Genomic DNA, 23,520 nt, shown 5'->3' on the forward strand with positions numbered 1-23,520 from the left:
GTAGCTAGCTCTATACCATCCCTCCTTTCAGCTCTGGCATAAGGGCTATGGCCAAGGGAAAGGATGAGGCTGTAGCTCTGATTTTATGCCAGTGATTCCTGGCCCCATGGGAGTTATTGGTGCTGAACGTAATTCAGTGCAACCTAAAGACTGCTCTAGTTACACCATGGATTGTGGGAATGCAAAGTGGCTTAAATCCATATTTGCCTCCCTGTATCCTGAGCTGCACTAGTTGAAACTCTGGTGCAGCTGAAAATATGTGACATTATTTCTTGTCTTTGTCTGCAAACTTACTAAGACAGAACTGCATTGGTTCACATTCAGAAGGTTTGTTTGCAACTAAATAGACTAGAAGTGCAATTTTGTTTTAAAAAATTAAACTTTTCAGAAGCTGATTGTACCGCCAGATAATTGCTAATATAATGTAGCATTATGTGCAGCCTTCATCCATCCCTTGTCTGGATTCAGGATGCTTAGTCATTTCTTAAATACTTTTGCAAAAATCTTCCGCCCCACCCCAGGTATCTAGCTGTTATAAAGAAAAGGTTTTTTTCCCACTTGTTATAATCTTTGCAGATTTCCTTCCTGGGCATTCACTTCAAATGCTTGATTTTTAAATTTTAAAAAATGAAGAGGAAGAGTCTGGTAATAATGTGTTCCAAAATCTGTATTGCAAGTAAATTTAAAGTTTAAATCTCTCAGCTACAATGTCTTTTTCCTAAACATGTTTTAGATTTAGAGACTTCTTGAAACTTGAGACTTCTTGCTTTATTTTAGATCTCAAAATATGATTCCTTAGATTGTAAGCTCTTTGAAACAGGAAGCATATTTTTTCATTATGTGTGTATACAGTGCCTGCCACAGTGAGGCTTTTGGAATCTTTAGGCACTACTGCAATGCAAATAATACAAATAACAATTGTAGTCTTGTCTCCATCAGTGGCTGGCAAGTAGAGCTGGTTGGAAAAAATTTTTAATGAAAAATGGCTTTTCAGTGAAATGGCTTTTCACATGACCCTCTGGGTTTTATTTTACAGTCTAAGAATTTAATAAATATATTTGTAAATGTAAACCAAGATCCCATGAAATTATTTAGAATACACAGGCCATGCTATTTTGGTTTACTTATTGCAGACCAGGTATGAAATTCATGAGGTTACCACTGGATGAATTATAGAAATATATGTAACTGTACATACAAATACAATAGATTCATTATTCTTGTTTTGTTCCCATGTAGTAGGGCAAGCTAATACAAATGTGCCTACAGTCTGCAAATCTGTGAACCATGCTCCCTTCTCAGATTATGATCCACAATATAGTATTCCACTTCTCCCTCATAATAAAAGCATAAGTAATTCTGGCCAAAATATTTCAAAGATGTCCATTAATTTTGGGTGCCCAATTTGAAACTAGGATTTAAGGCCAGATTTTTCAGAAGTGGTCAGCATTTTTGAAAGTTTGGGCCCAACATATATCAAGTTCATCACACAAAGGTTGAAGATGCCCAAAGTCAAAGGCCACTCTTGCAAATGTGGCATCTGTGCCTTAGTGTGATGTGCAGTTGTACACCATTACTGGTAAATTCTGTGGTGTACTAGCATTAGTTGCAGGTTGGTATGTAATCTCACTAGTGTGAAGTCACTCCATAGAGCACACTGTACCCTATCAATCCAGATAATTGTACGTCGATGACTGTACCTATTAATTTCGGAAGCGAATCCATATGCCTTCTTCAGTTGACTGTTCTCCTGCTTGTTAATTACATATTGATATCTCAGTACTGTTGCCAGTCTGGATATGGATCTGGGTACAATACAGTATATGCGATTTCTCTTGGATGGAGATGTCCTTTTGATGGATGGAGATCAAATATCCATGCTAATATTGTTAGCTCTGCCTTTTGCCTTTGAGACCATTGACCATGAGGTGCTGTTGACCTGCTTATGGATGACAGTGTTACTCTTAAATGGATTTATCCTTTCTCTCAGAGCAATCCTAGAGGGTGCTGCTGGGCAATAGCTCGGGTTCCTCAAGGGCTCTTTCATGTGAGGTTCTTTGGGATCCCATCTTCTCCAACATATATGTGATGCTATTTAAGAAGGCTATGGGGGAAGCATGGGTTGTCTTCAGTACTATGATGGCACTGATCTTTACGTTTCCATCACTAACTCGGATGGTGCAGTTGAGTGTTGTTCATAGTGTCTGCTTGAGATTGGGGCATGAATGATTGTGAACACGTTGAGGACTTGAGCTCGATGAAACAGAGGTGATAATGGTAGATTAAAAAAACAATGAGATGATATGGCAAAATGTCTGTTCCCCTGTTTGAGGGGCGCTGTTTGCCATTTGTTACTTGTCTTTAGACATTACGAGTCTGGTTAGATTTCCAGTTACTAGATGATAAACCTTCTGCAGTAGCTGAGCTGGTTTTTTCCTTCTGTGTTTATCAAGAAGATTGCCTGTGACCTCTTTGTGATGCAGACCTTGCTACGGTGATTCACACCTTTTCACCTTGAGAATAGATTAATGCAATGTTCTCTACTTGGGTTCTATCTTAAATCCATTTAGAAGCTGAACCCAGTGCAGAATGCAGCAACCTGCTCGTTAGGTGTGTCTTTCCACGAAGACATTTCACTAGTGTTTCATGACCTACAGTGGCTGCTTCTGGGTTTCCTGTTTGAATTTAAGGTGTTAGGTGTTAATTTATAAAGTTTTAAATGGTCTGGGACCTACCTACTTGAGAGACGGACACTGTTTCCATATCATATTGCTGCAGCTAAGATCAACACATGTACTTAAGATGGTATTCTCTTGATTTAAAAGGGGGCAGATGACAGGGCATTCTCCATAAGTACTTCTTAGCTTTGAAAACTGCTCTCCTTTTTTGTCTGAAATAGCTTGAATTTGTTGTCCTCTAAGACATCTTTTTTATGGGGACCTTTAGGGAGAAGAATATTATATAAGATGAAATTTTGAGGGAGTGTGGTGTATTGATTTCTTGTTGTAAGGTTGAGCCTGCAATTATTGTAGATGGTCGGCACAATGTTACTGGCTTCTGTCTTTATGGTTGTTTTTAATAATTGTTAAAGGGATCTAGAGTTTAAGATTAATGCCTTCTTTGTTCATTCAGTAAGTACATATAAATAAATGCATACAATTATCTGCAATTGTAAATAACTTGCTTCACAACCTTTTCCTTTCATAGCTTCTCACCTTAAGTGCATTATTTCAAACTGAAAAGTTTATTTTTATTTCTTTCCTTCTGTGCATTGTTTTCCAGCAACATATTTAACTGATCTGAGCAATGAGGAAGCGGTGAAAGTCAAATATCTGTGCATGTCAGTGTGGTTTTAGATATTTTATTTTTGGTTTTTAACAGTATGTAATCTGTCCATAGTAATTGTTTAACCATCTGTAATGAAGCCCATAAGTTAGCTCAGTATATGACAATGCAGTGTAAAATCAACTCACTGCATGTGTAATATTTAGAGTCCTATAAATTAGAGATGGATGAAGAGTGCTAGGTCACCTACTCCATCCTTCTACTGGTGAAAGGTTTTTTATTCTTTGGATGGCAGGTTCTGTGAGGGAGGAGGAGGAGGAGAGGGCTGGTGTTACCTTAGAGCAACACTACCACCAGAGAAAGTGCAAAACGTACAAGTGCTTTAAAGGGAGAGGAACCCAGAATGATGTTTGGGAAATCCTTTCAGAAGTCCACTTAGACTTTTCTAATGCCCTGAATCACTGTTTTAGGGAGATGAGAATGCCTTTTGCATTCTGTACATTCTTATCTTGGGGAAACTGGGAGAAGGTAACCTGCACTGTTTAAAAAAAAAAAATGAAGAGATTAAAATGTATGCTACAGTAGTAGTATTGTTGTGGGGTTTTCCATGGATCATTTAATATCCAATTAATTGAATTTACAGTATGGAAATAAATGGCATGATGGATTAGCTTTTAGCAAGATTAGTAAAGTTAAGATTAAAATACACATCACTCATTTTAGTCATATGGTTGTGGCACTTTAAAAAAAAAAGTTACCTGAAATTTTCTTGTCACCTATACATTGAGAATAAAAATGTTGCAACTATGTGTATTTGAAACATAAAAATGTTCTGTAGGTTTTTAATTTATTCTGCTGTTAAGTGTTCCACTGTAGTATTCATATCTTTCCTTTAAATGAAGTGTGTATTGTTTTTATGAGGACTATTACAACATCTGTAGTAGGATAAAAGCCGCTATTCTCACCAACAAGAAATCCCTACCTACGGCTACAGAAGCAGCCATCACATTATTTCAGTGCACTTGGGGAAGTTTATGATTGAATGTCAAGCATTTTATAGATCAAAGCAATCTTTATTTCCTATTTTCCTCAGACTGGTTAGCTAATATGATTTCAAAGAAAAGCTATAAAATTGAAAGCTATGATCTTTTAACTTGAAGTGCGTGTGGCTTTTCTGGACTGCAATTTTATTTCAGTGTTCCTTTCTTATAAAAGGATGTTGTTCTGCCCATATTAGATTTACCATATGAGTTATTGGCTTATTAACCCATGAAAAGGATAAGACTCTTGTTAACTTCAACCCCTTAGAAACAGATCTAGGTTAGCCTCAAAGGAGTCTTAAAAGCATGAATTCCGAGGCCACATAAGATCTAAACTATAGGCCAGATACATGGAATTTGGCATAGTGAGATGTAAATTGCCTCTCGCTATTAGGGTTGCCAGGCGTCCAGTTTTTGACTGGAATGCCCGGTCAAAAAGGGACCCTGGCAGCTCCGGTCGGCGGCTGTTAAAAGTCCAGTCAGTGGTACGGCGGGGGCCCGAGGCTAAGGCAGGCTCCCTGCCTGCCCTAGCTCTGCGCAGTTCCCGGAAGCAGCCACCAGGTCCCTGCAGCCCTTAGGTGCATGGGTGGCCGGGGAGGTTCTGCATGCTGCCCCTGTCCCCAGTGCTGACTCCGCAGCTCCCATTGGCCGGAAACCGCAACCAATGGGAGCTGCAGGGGCAGCGCCTGTGGGCGCGAAGGCAGTGTGTGGAGCCTCCCTGGCTGCCCATGGTCCTAGGGGCTGCAGGAATCTGGCGGACACTTCCTGGGAGCCGCGGTAAGCACTGCTGGGACCCAGTATCCCGGTTCCTCTCCTGCACCCCAACCCCCTGCCCCAGTCTGGAGTCCCCTCCCAGAGACTGCACCCCGCACCCACCCAACACCCCAACATCCTGCCCCAGCCTGGAGCCCTCTCCCACAGCCTGAACCCCTCATTTCTGGCCCCACCCCGGAGCCCACACCCCCAGCCCAGAGTTCACACCCCCTCCCATACCCCAATCCCCTGCCCCAACCCAGAGCCATTTCCCACACCCCCAAACCCTTATCCCCAGCCCCACCCCAGAGCCTGCATCCCCAACTGGAGCCCTCACTGCCTCCCACACTCCAACCCCTCCCCCAGCCAGCTGAAAGTGAGTGAGTGTGGAGGAGAGCAAGCGATGGAGGGAAGGGGGATGAAGTGAGTGGGGGCAGGTCCTCGGAGAAGGGGTGAGGCAGGGGCAGGGCCTCAGGGAAGGGGCGGGAAAGGGGTGTTCAGTTTTGTGCCATTAGAAAGTTTGGCAACCCTACTCACTATACCACTAAAGCTCCTAGTGAGGAAAATGGATTAACTCCAAGGGAATACAGGCAGTGAGCCCAATTCCCAAAGTACACAAAGGTTCTTTTATGCTGCCAGAATAGTGAGTGGGCTTCCCTGAGGCCGCTTATAGCCTGCATAAAGGGTTCTATGCCACCCCTGCTCCTAGTCCCCCCATACCTCCAGCATAACAGGCATCGGGGTGGGGAGTGAAGTGGTGGCCTTGGTCAGAGCCTAATGCATGACAGCTCTTCTCATAGGGACTCTGGGAAGCAAAATAAACTCTGCTCAAATTTACACCAGGGACTGAGCAGGTCAGCTGCTGCCCCAGAATATGGCAATTGCAAAGGTGGCTTAAAGCCACTTGTGCACTCTTCCTCTATGTCTCTCTTCCTGGCCCAAAAGCAGGAAGGGAGGAACTGAGAATTGAGTCAGTGGCAAAGAGTGGAGAGGTGATTGGTACATAGTACCAACATATCTCTCAGGTGCCTTATGCATGCTTCTTCCCATTTGTCGTTGCTTGCTTACTTCCTGGGATACACTGGCTCTCTATAGTAATCCTGCTACAAGGGAGTTTATGCTGTAACTTCTCCTCACCTGAGCAGATTTTCCATCTCTGGCCTGCACTCCAAAGTTCTCACCAGCATAAAGCCGGGATGAATTTGGACATACCAGTTTATTCAAAATAACTGAATTTTGTGTAGCAGTTTTCATACACTCTATTGCAAACTGTTTTATGGATAGACTGGAAAATAAAAGTAGTGGCAGATCAGGTGAAGTAAAATTAACAAGTTCTCTGCGGTGTTAGCACTGCTGGAAGTCCAAATGTTTGCTATTGTGAATCAGAGCAGAGCAATAGGGTGGAAGAGCACAGAAGGTAAGGGCAGTGTATAATTAGCATGCTCTCTGAAGCTGCCACATTTCAGACCTTGTTAATTTTAGTTTGTTGTCACGCTTGGAACAGAGAGGTCAGATAGCTGCCAAGAGCAAAGTGTCAGTACATTAAATAATGTTGGAAGATACAGGAAGACTATTCCAGACAGCAAGAGCTGCAGAGGAGAAAGATTTTGTAGCAAGGTTGCATATGGAAGGGTAGAAGAGACCTGTGCTATTTCCACCAGCAATAAGAAATTTGGGATTGCTTCCCAGTGTGGCTAAAATACGTCTGCCCACATGTATCATGCATAAAATAAGAGAATGAATGTGTAGGAGACAGCATGGTCCCAGGGATAGGACACTGTCTGGGAACTGGGAGACCTGGGTCTGCCACTGATTTGCTGTGTGACCTCGAGAAAGTCCCTTCATCTCTTTGTGCCTTGGCTTCATCACTGTAAAATGACGATAAAGATACCTAAGTTCCTTTATAAATCATTTGAGATCCATAGCTGGGAAATACATCATAAGACTGAAGTATTTTCACCAGTTTTCTAGCCTGGGTGAATAATTAAAAGGTTTGGATTACAATGCAATGCCATTATTTCATTTTCTTTGAAATCAGAATATTTATGAATGTAAAAAATAATTAAGAGTTTAAGAATTGTGTTCTATTTGACACCTCGACAAAAAAAAGTAATTTAATAAAAATACAATCCTAATCAGACTTTGAACTCAATATTTTCAGGATTCCTGTCATTTTTCTAAAGCAGAAATAATATCAGATCTAATAATTTTGACATCATTAAGCAAAAAACCAGGTTAGGAAAAGAACAATTCTGTCATATCAAAAGGTATTGGAATCAGACATGTTAGAAAAGGGTTAGCCATTTAAATAGTCACATTTAGCAAGGCTGATTAAGTTTCCTTATTTCAGTTTTGATTTCCCATGTGTGTGTTTGAGTTTTAGGAGAATAAACAAGTTAACACTAGTGTTAACTTTATAAGATAAATGAAGGGACATTGAAGGCAATTAGATTGTCAAACATTTTATTTATTTATTTCCTGTGAAAATGAATATTGGCATTATGGAATCATGGTCATGACCCAATAGTTAAGGTTGTAACTCAGTACGTTACAAAATGGCATCACTATCTCTCTGAGAGAACCCATTGTTAAACTCAAGGAGATCCCTAAATGTTCTTCGATCACAGCGTTGTATTGTGCCCAGGACTTTGCTTAAGTGTTTAGTTACGAATAGTAGCATATTTGAATACAGCAGAAAATTGCTAAGCTGCCTTTTGTTACCCTGCATGCCTTCATAATCAATACCAAAAATTATTAGTCTCCTCTCCTTTGTTTTCAAGAAAGTTTTAATAGCAGAGTCCTTTACTGAAGTCTAATTACCAAGACATCTTGACTGTTAAAAAAAATAATAATAATTCTACATTTACTAACATGCTGCAAAGATCCTTCATAAATTTCCTTTGGGCTGAACAAGGGACTTAATGTTGCCTTTGGGAAGCAACTGCTCTTATGGTAGATTTGAGTCACTGTTGACTGGTGCAAACCAGAACAACCCTGAGGGCTGATTTAACTTGTCCTAGCATCTTTTGTGGGTAGAAAGAAAGGGGGAGTAAAGTTACTGATGTGCCCCCTCTGCTGCTCCAGATGCGCTGACCACTGCATGGTGGGGACAGTAATACTTACCTAGTTGGCTAGATGGTTGTGAGGATTCATTCATGTTTTTACAGTGCTTTGAAGAGACAGATGAAAATATTTCTTTGATTTTTTCCAGCTTTGGGACTATGGTTTTCAGAAGACAGTGTTTCTTTCTTTTCCTATTTCCATAACTGTCACAACACTACTGAGATTCATCAATCTTGGTCATTTGTGAATGTAACATGAATGACACATTCAGGATTGATGAGTCACCAGTTAAAAAGTAGCTGTTTCCTTATTGATTTTTTTAAAAAAACAACACATTTAATCATTCTCCTCACTTTTTTCAAGTCTTTTTTTCAAGTCTGCTCTACCAAAATGATCTACACCTGGTGGCTTTCAGACAGGTTTTTTTCAATATTCAATAAGCAGATCGGTTGCAAATATTTCCAGAACATTAGGACACTTAAATTGAACTTCATGTGTCTGTTGCAGGGGGGGTCCTACCAGTCAGTCTGGGAAGATTACTCTTTAATAAAATTTATTTATTTTGGGGAATAAATAGTTTACCTGTCAAGTTTTAGGGACCTTCCAGGCATCAGAAACCTTATCCTGAAGTTCAGTTTAGTACAGACAGCTGCAATGCAAGACTTTTTACCCTACTTAACTAACTATCCCAAACACTGCCTAGAGTGCTGCCTTTCCTGCTGATTGCTGAGCTCTGCTTAGGAGACACTACCAATCCTCCTGAAATGTATAAAATTAGCATTTAAGACAAAATAATGGCATAACTTTCTGTGCAGAGTATAATACTAATAAGATTAAGTTTTAGCAAAGAAAAACATAAAAGATGTAATCTAATAATACCAAAATACATTCTGAATAAACTATATTACACATGTTTGCTGACTGGATGATATAAGTTTAATTAAATTATACTGTCTTATAAACAGAATATGCTAGGTAGTAATGGCAGCTTTTGTACGTATAGTGCAAGAAAGCAAGGGGGGATTGGGGATTATTACAAAATGAATGTAGTACAAACTACTTAAAATCAAAAAGATAAAGATGAAAATTGAATTGTAGTTTCTTAAATGCTTCTACAAGTGAAATTCATGTTTCCTCAGATATATTAGATGGGGTAAAATAGAAGGAGACAAATCTAAAATTGGGGGAAAAAACCCACCTAAGAAAACTTTCTTTTTCTGAAGGTGAGAGGTTGGAATGTGTGTGTTTGAGGGGAGTGATCCAAGTAAAAATTATTGCACCAATTTCAGAATGTGTAGTACTCTTCATTCTCAGAATCTGGTCAAATTCTTATTTATATTGCTGTGATATACTGTATTTTGTCCATTCCATCTCTTCATGTGCTACATAGTAGAAGATTCCAGGCTGTTAACACTTCTGAACCAGATGGCATATTCTTCTGTCATGTTGAGATCATGCTGAAAATGCCATCTATGTAAAACAGCTGAGACATAACACTTTGACATCAGGTTTTCAATAGTTACATAGCTATTGGTTTTTATCAGTTACCATTCATTTTTGGCCATTAATTTTTTTCTTGAGTTTTATTTACAGATGAGAATGAGTATATTAAATGCATTATTAACCCCCCAACCCACCCAATTCCCCACACAAATACTGGATTTCTAAGGATTTTGACAGTTTACCTAACTCAAGTCCTGTCCATAGCTAACTCAAGTCCTGTCCCAAGTCCTGTCCATCAAAGAACTTTATATGGTTTTGAAAAAAATATTAACAATGTTATGGAAACTGCTTTTAAAACTACATTAGTACAACCACACAGCTTCTCTGGTAAGTGTGTCATAACATATCCAACATGGTTCTTGAGAGGTAGTCAACTCTGGTAAGGCAGAATAGTGTTTCTGACTAAGGCCTGAATGCAGAAAAGGAAGTAGGCATCTAACTCCTTATTTTAGGTGTTTGGATCCTGGTTTCAGCATCACTGCAATACACAACCCTGGCTTCCCCCACCTAATCCTGTAGGCACCGAAACTCACTTGGCACCTAAATTTTTGTAGTAAAAGTTTCCTTAGCGCCTGTGTTTCTGCCCTGAGCATGTGCATTGCTGCCTCATTTTCAGTGTCTGGACACCTATCTCCTGCTTAAGCCACAGAGCAATTCACAACCCGGGGAAGACAGGCATTTGGCTGCCTAAGGTTCATGCAGGGCCTGATGCAATAGGTGTGCTCAGAAGCGATTTACCAGATTGAGCCCCTCGGGTAAGTTCACACACAACAGGTGGGGGAGCAGGGAAGAGGAGAAGGACTTCCCTCAGAGCTTTTACCCTAGTACTTAGAGCTAAACCACCTGGGTTTGGGAGACCCCTGGTTCAACTGTCTGCCCCATGTGAGGGGGTGAAGAGATTTGAACTGCAACCTGCCACCTCTCCAAAGAGTGCTCCAACCAGTGGGCTATGGGATAATCTGATGTGACGTTCCCTCAAACTCTCCTGTTGTTGTTGTTGTTGCATTCATGATAAATGACAAAAGAGTAATTGGAGCAGAGAGACTGGACTGGACCTGGTGTTTCCCACTTCCTGGGTGAGCTCTGACCATCAGGTGCTATAGAGTCATTTGAGTAATTCTCGTGCTTGTACTGTCTCCCTCTCCCTCTCCCTCTCTCTCTCTGGCCCAAGTGGCTCTTTAAGAGAGAGAGCCAGGGAGAAGGAGGCAGCACAGAATATGAGAATTACTCTATAACCTTGTGGTTAAAGAGAGAGAAGCCTATATAACTTAGATGGCAAAGTCCCATTTTCAGAAGTGATTTAGGCACTTAGCAGCTCAAGTTCCACTGACTTTCAGTGAGACTTAAGCTCCTATGTGCCTAAATAACTTTTGAAAGGACTTAGCTGTTTAAGTCATGTAGCCCTTGCAACACAGAGTGGAGCAACACCTAAATACCTTTAAAAATCAAAGCGTAAGACTCAATCTGAGTTCTTTCCTTCTCATTCATGAGCACTGCATGCCAGATTCTGTGCAATCTCATTGGTTTAAAATCATGCTCTCAGTTACACCGAAGGAACCCCATTAGATTTCAGTGAGCCAGATTGGCACAGTTGTGTAAAAGGTGGAGGAAGAGGGTGAAAGGAGCCAGTGGATGGTGACCTGTGTCATGTGATATGGAATTATTAATGTCTTATAACGCTGACTCATGTGATGTGACTAAATCCAGGAAATAAAGTTGAGTCTCTTTTCCCACTTCCTGTGTGTCACATTCTTATTATGGGAGCTTTGTCCATATTTGTGCGTTGTGCATTTGTGCACTAGGAGAGGACTCTCAGGATAGGATGAGGGTAGTGACAGGGTTCCAGATTTTTATAAGGCTGACCATCACTGTGGCATTTGTGCACCTTCCATAAAAAATAAACACAATATATATCTCTCTACCGTCTCTACTGGCAAAAATAAGTTTTAAAGTATTGTTGGGATTTAAATAAGTAGGAATGTGTGTATGCATTGAGGTGTCTCTGAGCATTCCAACAATAACTCTAAAACAAAGAAATGGGTTTGGTATTTAGGTCTCCTTTGCCCTACTCTGTATTTGTATCCCTTTCTCTCTCTCTATCTCTCTCTCTCTCACATTGTTATCTTTTAAGAGAAGGTACTGTGTGTTATGGACCAAGTATAGGTGGTATGTCTTAGTAGTCAGAGCAGCAGTCCGGGCTAGTGGGCAGAGCAGGCATCCAGATTGGGGAACGAAGCCAAGGGTCAGCAACAGAGTCCACTGCCAGTTACCAGAGCCAGGTGTCAAGCCAGAGTTAGAGGCAGGAACCAGGTGATCCTCCAATCAGAGCTCCTGTGGGTGGTGCCTTGGCCAGGGATATAGTCCTAGTAGCAACTCAGCCCACTGGGTTTCAGTAGGCATTGGGTGGAGGGCAAGATGCAGCAGCTGTGTGAGGGACCCCCCGACCCCTCCCCCCCAGGCCAAGCCTAGGTTCAAGACCCAAGACATCACACTGTTTTGTGTTGTAAAAGCACCTGCCACATTGTGGGACCTACTGAAAACAAATGAAAAATAATAAATCATCCAAAACACCTCTTGGGACTCCAACTGTGTGGAGGAGCATTGGCCACATCCCCAAATGGGCTCGGCTATAATAGCGTAACATTAACTACTCAGCAGATTAACTAGAATGCTGCTGCTCTTCCATCTCTGGCTCTTAATTAACAAGGCTTCTTCCCCAATCCTTGCGGGTTAGAAGAAGGTGACTTCAAGTAATTTGCAATATTTTTTGTAAGTTTTTGAATCCCTATAAATTTACTTAATTATATATTGAGTGGTATTCTTCTTTTGTTTGAAAATTGAAAAAAAACAACATCAAAGCTCAATGCCCAAGTTTGTCATCCAAGATGATGGCAAATGGGAGGAAAAGGGCAACCTTCATGCCATCCTCCCTGTTAAGGGCTTTGGCATGACTAATGCCATCAACATGGCAACAGAACACTGACCAATGGCCTCATTGTGGAAAAAGCAACCCAAGCAATATGGCCCTTTTAGGGCAAACACTGAAAGAGGAAACATATATTCATACCTACATGTATGGCACTTCAAGAAGGCCTTTCTCCTGAAAAAATTAGTACTATCAAACTGTTCTTTGACATATATTTAAATAAAATTTTGTGAGTTCATGCTTACATTTTCATCATCATTTTCTTTCTTTTTAAGTTTTATTTAATTTTATATATTTATTATCCATGAATACCATGTATTTGTCTGTGCTGTAGCTCATGGTTCTAATAGTCTCAGTACCCTCCTGCAGTATTACACTCAAGCATGCATTCCCCAGTTTGTTTGCTCCCCAAGTTAACAAAGAGACAGAGATGGAAAATGAGCTGAGAAGAATGCAACAATCATGCGGACACAGGAAATAGCGGAGGAGTCAGTAGCTGTGGAGAAGGAGGATCAATAGCTTGAGTTAGTCAAGAGTGGTAACAGCCCTAGCAAACAATTGCCACCCTAGGCTGCCTTCTGTAAACACAGAGCAGCCCAATGTCAAAACCACTTCATTACTCTTGACTTACCTGAGTGTGCTCAGGATATTTGAACTTTGGAGGATTTCTGTTGTAATTCACATTCCCGTGTATTATAAAGATGCTAAAACAAGCTTGGTCCCAGTACACCGATTCCAATCAATCACACTTACAGTAGCCAAACAGACAAATAGTCTGGCCTAAAGTACTTCAATGTGTCTTAAATCACACTACCATGCTAACTGCTCAAGCATAAAATATGTTCACAACACCAGATTATTTTACTGATCCATTATGTCAAAAGCCTGAAAAATAGAAACAACAGTGCTCGGAGGTGACAAGGAGTGTAACAGATAATCTGAGGTAAAAAAACATATTAGGGGTTTTTTTTCCCCCAAACCATGGATTTGGCAAACTATAAAAAGTGTAATTTATGTGGACTGACAGATACCAGCAATTTTTGTTTTCGCATGCTGGTAGAGCTAAAATTTGGTGCTATTGTTTGGGCTGCTTGTTCTCTTAGAAGAGAGAGTTCATATTCATATAAGGCTGCTTCAAGGGACAACTTGTTCAGATACTGACAATATCTGGGAATTGCTAATGAAATGCCTAGAAGTTTGGAGATATGAATTATATTCTCAGAACAGTGAACTATAGCCACAAACTCATAATTATGAATCCCTCAAAAATACATTCCCCTTCTTTTTCACTGGAAACTTACCTGTAAGTAAACTAGGAGGTAGTAGTACGTGAAAAGGTATGTTAATTTTATGCACAACCAGGGGCCATTTCTGGAATGTATAAAGGTGATTTCACCCATTATGTCAATTTCTTGTTTTTGTTTGTTGATTACTATTGCATGTTTGTTTTACATAATGGACCAGTATTTATTTCTTTTTGTAAATCTGTGCTCTCTTCAAACTCTGTTCACAGGCTACCAGTATCTCTTTCTACATGGATGAGATCCAGACTTGCAAATTTAAAAAAAGAAAAAAAAAAGTTTGCCTGCATTTTGCAATTTTCACCGGGATCCTAGTGGGGAGCCAGCTGTACTCACTCAATTAGGGTGAACTGCAAAGAAGGGGCAGACAATCCCAGTAAAGTTGGTGGATATTCCAATAAAATTTATCAAGCCAGTATAAAACAGCATCTTTATTACCTCACTGGTTACTCAGAAGTCCAAACAACACAGTTCCCTTAAAGTGATCCAGCCTCAGGCCTCCATTCAGGTACCTAAGTCAAATATGATGATTTTTGAAAATCTTATTTCATCATATAAAAGAAAAGGTTCTACCTATCCCAAAGAATTGGACACATTACCTCCCAGACTAATGAAAGTTTCAGATCTTACCCAAATACACACTACAGCCAATTCTTATTAACTAAACTAAAATTTATTTAAAAAAAAGAGAGAGAGTATGGTTAAAAGATCAATATGCATACAGACATGAGTTCAATTAATTGAGATTCACATTCATAGCATAGATGGTGAGCTTTGTAGTTGTAAAGAATTCTTTCTAAAATAGTTCATAGTTTACAGTCTAACGTCCAAATATATTCAGGGTATACCAGCATAACTGGGACCTCAGTCTTGGGACTCAAACTTCCCCTGATGAAGCCTAAGCAGATCTGAGATGAACAGGATCAGGTTCCAAGGGTCTTTTTATACAGTGTTCTAGCATCTACTTGACTGCACAGTCGTGGATAAACAATAGACTTTTGATGTAACCTTTCGCTTTCTAAACACTACCAGTAATTAGTTACACAAATTAACAGGGGACAGTTTGCTTGTTCCTCCACCATTCGCAGATTATTTGCTCTACATATTTCGGGGAAGGGGTTGGAATGGGGGCAGGGAAGGGGTGGAAAGAGGCGGGGCAGGGCCTCATGGAAGGGGTGGAGTGGGGGCGGGGCTGGGACAGCGGGGGGGTGGATGTCAGTGATGCGGCCCTGAGGCCAATGTACTAGTCCTCATGTGGCCCTTGTGGTCATTTGAGTTTGAGACCCCTGCTGTAGAGACTCATATTTTCAGCTCTGGAGGTCCCCGGTTCAATTCCCAATTTTGGACAAAAGGGCAGTTGTCAAGATAGCACTTCTTATGCATTGTATGTAGGGAAGAAAGTGATTAGCTATAGCTTTGTGTGCTATTTGTATGGGGGAGCTGGGGAAGCTTCCTCCCTAAACTCTGAAGTATTTATTCCTGGCTCTATTCAGTAACTCTCTGTCAGGAAATGTATTTTTTCCTCCTGTCTTATATTTTTCTGTAGTTTTTATTGTTAGTTGTTAAATTTATTGTTATACATTATCCCTCATACCACAACTTTTGAATCCTATGGATAGCTTCCTTCCCTTCAGTATTTTCACAAATTCATCACTATACACTATGATAGCATTACATTTCCCCCCATGTAATTTTGTCCTCATAGCAGAATAACTGAAAGAATCAGCTCAGTTTATGATTGATTAGGAAATGTACAATTTCAGTTCCCTTTGGAAATGTGGGTGTTTCAGGCTATATTACTTTGAATAGATCTCATTTCAGGAAATCATAGTTAGATTTGCAAACAACCTATTAGGTCACTCATCCAAACTCTGCCAGTGCAGTATTGGTCCCTACAGTATATTCTTGAATGTTTTGTCCAATCTCACTTTGAATGACTCAAGCAATAAGGCTTCCACCACTTCCTCTGGGAGACTATTCCATGGTCTAATAGATTTCACTGTTAGGAAATATTTCCTGTCACTTGGCCTACATTTTCTTATGCTCAGATTCATCTAGTTATTTGTAGTTATACTTCTCTAGACCTCCCTTAACAGGACCTTTTCCTTCCTTGATACTTATACCCTTCAGTAAATTGTAGATGGTTAACGTATCTCTTTGGTCATCATTTGGCCAAGGTAAAACATTTTTAGCTCTTGTAATCTTTCCGTATAAGTAGGCCATCTGATTGGTGGGGAGATTATTTTTGATTAAATGCTGTCTTAAAAGAAGCAAAGAGGAAAAAATGCATTAGCATCATGGAGTTTCAGGGGACCCAAAATCTTATTTTTAAAATCAAAATGTTTAGGTTTTCTGAGTTTTAAGTAGAAGTGGAGAGTTTCCCCCAAAGAACTTAATTTTTTTTTTCTAACTCTAACAATTTATCATGTATCATGGCTGGCATCATCAGTGCATGTTTTGGAATGTTGCTTGATCTATGTTCTGCACTAGTTTTTAAGAAAAATGTGTGCCTCTGCAGTATGTGGGGAGGGAGCTGTGGCAGCAGCAGCAATAACACAAGCTGTTCCTTTAGTGTGGTGATGACACAGGATGCTCAGTGGGCATTTGAGGGCCTGTTTGCTAATTTACAGCCAGTAGTGAGAAAATTGAGCTTCTGGAATTCTGCAACAGCATCACCAGACAGCTCAGGTAAGATAGCCAGGTGGAGAAAAAATGGAGGAAGGATTCTTGGGGTAGAAATAATTTTTTCATGTTGAATCCTAACAACAGACCCCTTACTTGTAAATCAGTCCCTCCAACCATTTAATCATTTATGTTGTATTTTTCTGAATTCCCTCTGTCTGGTATCATAGAGTCCAGAAATATATTGTTGTCTCACTTGCTTTTTGTTTTTGTTTTTTTCTTCCATATTGCAAGTTCGTATCCACTACCATCCTTGTAGGGTTTTCTAAGGTCCCTATTCTGCCAAGACTTGTGCATATATTTAATTACATTTTGCAGGATCTGTACCTAAGTAATTTTTTCCTATTTAATATAATAATGCTTAGCTCTTACATAACACTGTATAAACATGAACTAATAATCCTCATATTGGAATCTCCCTGTTGGACTGGTAACATTGAGAGGTTAAGTGACTTTCCCAAAGTGACACAATGAGTCACTATCGGAGCTGAGATTTGACTTGAGGAGTTCCTTGCTGACTGTCCAGCACTATGTTCCATCTCTATGGTCCTGATTCAGTAAAACATTTAAAAACACGTATGTAACTTTAAGAACACACTTAAGTGCTTGGATGACTCAGAGTCTTTATCTGTATCTCTATTGCATCTGATGATCTGTGTATTTATAGTCTTCAAGATTGGATTTTATTTCCATGCAGGTTATCCAGGCTGTCTTTTTTGGGATCTGCGTATTGACTGATCTCTCCAGTCTTCTCACCAAAGGAAGTGACAGCCAAGAACAAGAAAGACAGTTAAAAAAGCTCATTTCCCTCCGTGACTGGATGATGGCTGTTTTAGCCTTTCCTGTTGGAGTTGTAAGTATGGTGCTAAGCAGTTAATTTCACTGCAATGCAGGTGCATCATTTAACTTGTTCATTGTTTCCTGACTGTAAAAAGATTGACATGATTAGCAAAAGGGATAAATGACTATGAAAAAAGGGGGAAATGGGAGCCACAGCCGCGGCTTAGCCCTGCTCCAGCTGGGGCGCTCCAGCTGTGGCATGGCCCCGCTCCAGGGCGCACAGTTGGGGGCCACACCACATGGCTCCCGGAAGCAGCCACATGGCCCCACTCCAAGGGTTGGGGGCCACTTCATGCACAGGAGCCGGAGAAGGGATATGCCGCTGCTTCCGAGAGCTGCTTGAGGTAAGCGCCACTCAGAGCCTGCACCCCTGAGCCTCTCCCCATCCCCCAACCCCCTGCCCTGCCCTGATCTCCCTCCTGCTCTCCAAATCGCTCGATTCCAGCATGGAGCACCCTCCTGCACCACAAACCTTTCATCCACAGCCCTCACCTACAGCTAGAACCTGCACCCCTTCGTGCACCCTTGCCCCAGTCCTGATCCCCTTCCCGCCCTCCAAACCCCTCAGTCCCAGCCCAGAGCACCCTCCTACACCCTAAACTCCTCATTCCCAGCCCTACCCCAGAGCCCGCACCCCAACCAGAGCCTTCGCTCCCTCCCACACCCTAACCCAATTTTGTGAGCATTCATGGTCCGCCATACAATTTCTATTCCCCAGTGTGGCCATCAGGCCAAAAAGTTTGCCCATCCCTGCATTAGGGTCTTGATCCTTTGCAAGTATGAGGTAGGTTGGCATGTAGACTGTTTGGGATTCAAGTTGGATTCTTTCTATATCACACATCATCATCAGTGTTAGAAGCTCTGCCCTCCATGGGTTTGCACAAGTGTAACTGACTGGAGTTTGCTAAGCAATTCTGTTGATGATGCAAAAGAGAATAGAATCTAGCACTCTCCCTGTTAGCCCTGTGGGCTCTTCAGAGCTAAGAGGAGTAAAAACATGTTTTTGTCATTAAGGTGCACAAGTTTCTCTCCAACACACAGAGGGGGCAGAGTAAGAAGGCATTTATGAGTACTTTTCAGAGTAAAACTGCTCTTCTATGGCTCTTAAATCAATGGGACTTTTGCCATTGACTACAGTGGTGCAGGACTGGGCATGACGCAACTCAGATTGCCAGTGCTTTCCACCCAAAACTTGGACCAGGTTAGCAGAAGATTTGTGAGCCTTACAATAAGCACAGGCCCAAGTTGTCAAGCTGTAATGAGACTGGAAACCATGCCTCATTTTTTGTTTCTTTATGAAAGTTTGCCCGTTCTAATTGCAACCTTGTGAACCACTGTTTTCCTTGTACTGTCTTCTAGCTAACTGTATGAGGTCTCATTGTCGACACTGTTTCATAACAACTAGGTATCTGTTGTAACTTTACAGTTAACGCACCAATTTAAAATATCAAATTTTATATACTTCATCAAGCTTTGTTCAAATCCTTAGTGTGATATTTTACAGTCCACTCCATGAAGAAATACAGAATGCTTGTGCAAGGTTATAAAATATAAAACACATGTACAGCATTGTACAGGTGTTCCCTTCCCAGAACACCCAGTTGGTAGCCTTAAATTACTTTACTTACTAGCCATTGCTAAGGGTAACTGCTGCTATTCGTATTGGGTTAACTGGCTGCAATTTTTCTACTATGACATAAGAAACACACAGTAATAATTAATGTATTTTTAAAAAATATCTGGAAATAAACAGGCTTGCAAAATATCATTTTTTACAATTATATTTTGAGGAAGACTGGGAGTTATGTAGTAGTTGTGACTGTGACTGATAACAGGTGCTTTTCCTGCTGTTGTTACTAGAAAAGAGAGAGCCCCTTAAGAACAGCATTACATTATTTTTAAGTTTTTAAGTGATTCTTTTTGGGGAAAATACTCACCATATTAGCTTTTACACACATCGAGAGACACATTCTCCTGCCTTTTCTGGCTCTCTCGCCAGCTATTCAATATCCACAATGCCACTTACAATACTATGTTTCTCTCTCCTCTGTTTTAACTCTCTGCTGGCTTTTGTGTACTCCTTCAGTACCTCCTCTCATATTCCCAGCCCTGAAACTTTTTAAGACCGTTTAAGGCCTCCTGTGAAGACATTAGCTACAGCTTCTGTTGGCAGTAGCCGCAGTTTCTAAGCATTCGGAGCTATATCTATTTTTTTTCTTTCAGGCGTTACTTGTTTTGCCATCTGTGGAGGAGGAGCTAGCAAGCATTGTAAGCACTCTCTAAATGAGATGTACAAATGAGCATTCTCTAAATTAACCAGTTCCTAGGGGATATACTTTACACATGGGAACTAGCTAGTTTCCTAAGGGTTAAAACACACACAAATGTCCTGTATTGTCAAAGAAACCGAGAAAATAACTAGCTAAGTATGTTGTAAATATAGTCTTTCTCTCTTTCTTTTTCCTAAAGGTGACCTCCAGATAGGGAACAAAATGTCTTTGCTTCATTTTTTGCTCTTAATTTTGTACAAAGAAGGCCTAAAAAGATTTTGTTGTTCCCGTCTCTCCTGGCTGCTGGGAGACAAACAGTAGAGCCTCCGAATGTAACACTCAGCAGCCAGACTCAGACTTTTCTGAATGTCTGGTCCCTCACCAATCAAGAGTCCCTTCTGAAACCTGACTCTTTCTCCTATTCATCAGTTACCACTCACTGTGGTGTTAACCAGTAGGGAGAGGGATAACAAAATATAGGGAGGCAGATTCTGGCACATTCACTTGAGTGGGGCTACTTGTAGAATAAGATATTATGCAGTGTGATTAAGGGTGTGCCCACAAGTAGCTTAGGTCTAATGCCACTATTGTTCTGCAAATATATAAAATATGAAAATATGCAGTGAGGTCTTTATATGTCAGAGGCTGTAGAGAAATTATTATACAACAGAGAAAAATTAAAATTCTCTAACTTCCCCTATTCTCTCAACAGCTTCCTCCTTACAGAAAGCAGTGCGGGAAAGCAGGTTTCCTTGACAAGTGCCCAAACAGCTCTCTAAAGGGCTTCTCAGTGGTTTACATTAGAGGCATGTGGGAATCCCAAAATAGAAAATTAAACAGATGTGAATAAAATGCTAATTAGATTTCTGATTGAAACCAGAGTGGTCATGCTTAAAAACTTGTCAGTGGCCTTACACAGCTAAATTAATGTTACATAAATATTTTGTGTTATTCTGTGCTCTTTATACAGAATAATTCATATATTGGGATAAAGTTATTCAAGGAAGAATTGGAAAGTTTTTAAGTGCAATAACTGCAGTTCTGAGAATTATTCTAAATAATTGGCTCTCAGTTTCCTGCTTTCTAAAGTCTTCAAAATGGATTGATCTGAAAAATAGAGGAGAAAGCAGGTTTCCACTCCCAGGTCAAACAATGATGTGTGTAGTGGGGAAAAAACCCTAACAAAACACAGCTTTTTATTTATAGTGCCTCCTCATAAATAAGTATCACAGTTAAGCCATCGGGGTAGCCTGGTCAGCATCCTCCCCCCCCCCCCCCCCGAATTAAAACACAACAACAGCAATGGAAACAATAGCCAGAAGATATGCAAAACCTTGCCTCTTTTGTGTTATGTTCTATATTTCTCCAGCTGCTCAAATGAAACATGAGCTGTTTTAGGAGCATAAAAAAAAAACATACGAGCTTGTTAGATGGAACCAATAACCATCACTGACTACCTTGTTGTCCTTTTTAATAGGACTTTTAGTGATAGATTTTCTGTTTTTATTTAATGAAACCAGAAAATAATGGCCCAATTTTGCCATTCTTACTCATGGTGAGTAGCAGTTTATTCCATGAATAGTCTCATTGGACAACATTCTGATACCTTTACTCCAGTTAAGTGGTACCTTATGGTACTATTCAATGTGAATAAGTGTATAGGAACCTGATCCATTAAATTAATGGTACGGTTTGCATACTAAAGTATTGCTCAAAAAACCTCATTCCTATTTATGCTAAATTCATTTTCCACCAACCTAGCAGTAAAAAGTGGCCTTAAAGTGGCAGTAAATTACAGTCTAGAGGAGTATGAAGTACCCTTAGTGAGACTATGAATGAATCTCAAAGCGAATAAGGGGATAAGTGTGGCAGAGTCTGTTCCAATGTTTTTAGTTTATCCCTCTTGTTTTCTATTTGTTTGTCACAGATCACAAAGTCTGCCAAGTTTTCACGGCTAATTCAGTGTTTTATGTAAACTGTATATGACAGTATCGTGTTTCTTGTAATTCACGTAGTAGAAGAAGAAGGTGAATAGGTATTTCTAGGTGATTAAAATTGTGCTTTTGTATTTTCAAGAGCTCAGCCTCTTCCTGTGTATATAAAAATACCCTTTTCCCTAGTCCTTCCCATTTCAATAATTGTAAACAAACTTTCAAAGATTTATCATTTATCTTTTGGTATGCTATAGTTGGCTTTTTTAAAAAAAAATTCTTTTAGCCACACCCACAGCTGACCTATTGAGTATTTGCTGGAGGAACACTGAAGAGATCACTCCTGCACAAACCTAACTAGTAGTCATTCTGTCTTAGAAGCCATGCATGGAAGAGATCTGTACGTCTTCCAGTCATTTTAAATCCTCTTCCCCTGTCTTCTAAGTCTAAGAAAATTACTGCAGATATTTGCCAGCTGTTCCCATCTAACGCCTTCCCCCTACTAGCGTATAAATGACAGGAATTGCCACACTAGAACAGACCAATGTCCTAGTCTGATATTTTGCCATCAGGAGTGGCCAATGCCAAATGCTCCAGATGAAAACTTAAAACTCTAATTGTGCAGCTCCATCCTGTGTAGGAAATTTCTTCCTGTAACAGGATGGCTTGCCCCCTATTGTCTGGAAGGCCTGGGGCTAGCTAACCTGGATTACTAAAGAGACACAGCTGGGTTGGATCAGGAACTTCCCTATAAAAGGCAGTGGGTGGCTGTAGCGGAGGGGGAAAGCTCAAGAAGCTATGACAGAGTCTGCAAAGAATGAGGAAAGGCTCCTGCAGGGAAAACCCTGACATGAGGGGATTTTCCCCAGGCATAGACATCTGGCAAAGATCCAGTCGAAGCAAGGGATAGACTGCAAAGGCCTCAGGCAGGAAGGCCTGGGAGGAGTAAGAGAAACCTTGTGTGATGTGGACTTATGAATGGACTTTATTTGAGATTTATTTTATTGCAATTTGTAAACCCAAACTCCAAGGAGGGGTATTTAGGACCAAGAAAATGCCTGAAGTGAAGTTTTATTTGAACTGTGCAAGAGGAGAAACTGAGGTAGGCTGCCTGTAGCGTGACCCTGGGCCATGAGCGAGCAAACAGGAGGTGGTTGGCCCACTGCACTTCCTAATTCCTCAGCTCCTGCCCCTCATGACTTTCTTGATAGGCCTTTATAAAATGCATTTGGGTGGAGTGTCAACTGGTGTAAATAGGTGTAGCTCCATGGAAGTCAATGCTATGCTAGTTTACATCAGCTGGGGTTAGCCATAATGAAACTTCACATTTATATAGTGCCTTTCGTCGTGTAGGATCCCAAAGATCCTCACAAAACATACACATATAGCACCACTTTACTACAGCCACCTCAGAGAGGTAGCCAGAAAGCTTACATCAAACTGCACAACAATGTGTGGAGAAGAAATTTTGCCCAAGGTCACAGGAGAAAATCTTTACTCTTGCAAAAAGCACCAGAGGGTCTTTTTGTTCATGCAGAACAGATAAAGCATCCAGTTTTCCCTATAAATCACTCAGGAAATGAGTGAAACTTAATTGTATGGGTTATCCAGAAACAAAAATATGCAGTAAAAAAAAATTCCATTCATTTATATGGTAGTTTTTTTGATTAGGTGCACATAAACAGCAAATTACACAGTTTTGGCCTCCCTCTGTCAGTTTGTCTTTGCTTCAATTTCTTTTGTTTTACTAGTGCCCTTGGTGGCTCAAAAGGAGAAATAACAAACAGTTTCCTGTTTCATGCTTTAAAATTTCCCCCTCAGTTGTATCTTGTGTTCTTTTTGTGTTACTTTCTGAAGCTTTAAAGCTGAGGGGGAAATTGAGTAATGTTTTTTTTTCTGAAGTGGAAGAAGGAAATTGTTTCTTGG

At 40.5% G+C, this 23,520-nt stretch overlaps 1 protein-coding gene across 5 annotated transcripts in view; it reads left to right on the top strand.

Annotated features, from left to right (window-relative positions):
* The window catches only part of AIG1 (androgen induced 1), a 189,680-nt gene that overhangs the window by 35,685 nt on the left and 130,475 nt on the right, over window positions 1-23,520 (top strand). For all 5 annotated transcript variants that reach the window (XM_074948533.1, XM_074948536.1, XM_074948534.1 and 2 more), the window contains exon 2: window positions 17,251-17,406. In XM_074948533.1, the coding sequence (XP_074804634.1) occupies window positions 17,251-17,406 (156 nt within the window). The remainder of the gene's footprint in view (window positions 1-17,250; window positions 17,407-23,520) is intronic.

The sequence above is a fragment of the Natator depressus genome, chromosome 3, assembly GCF_965152275.1.
Source record: "Natator depressus isolate rNatDep1 chromosome 3, rNatDep2.hap1, whole genome shotgun sequence".
Classification (NCBI taxonomy): Eukaryota; Metazoa; Chordata; order Testudines; family Cheloniidae; genus Natator; species Natator depressus.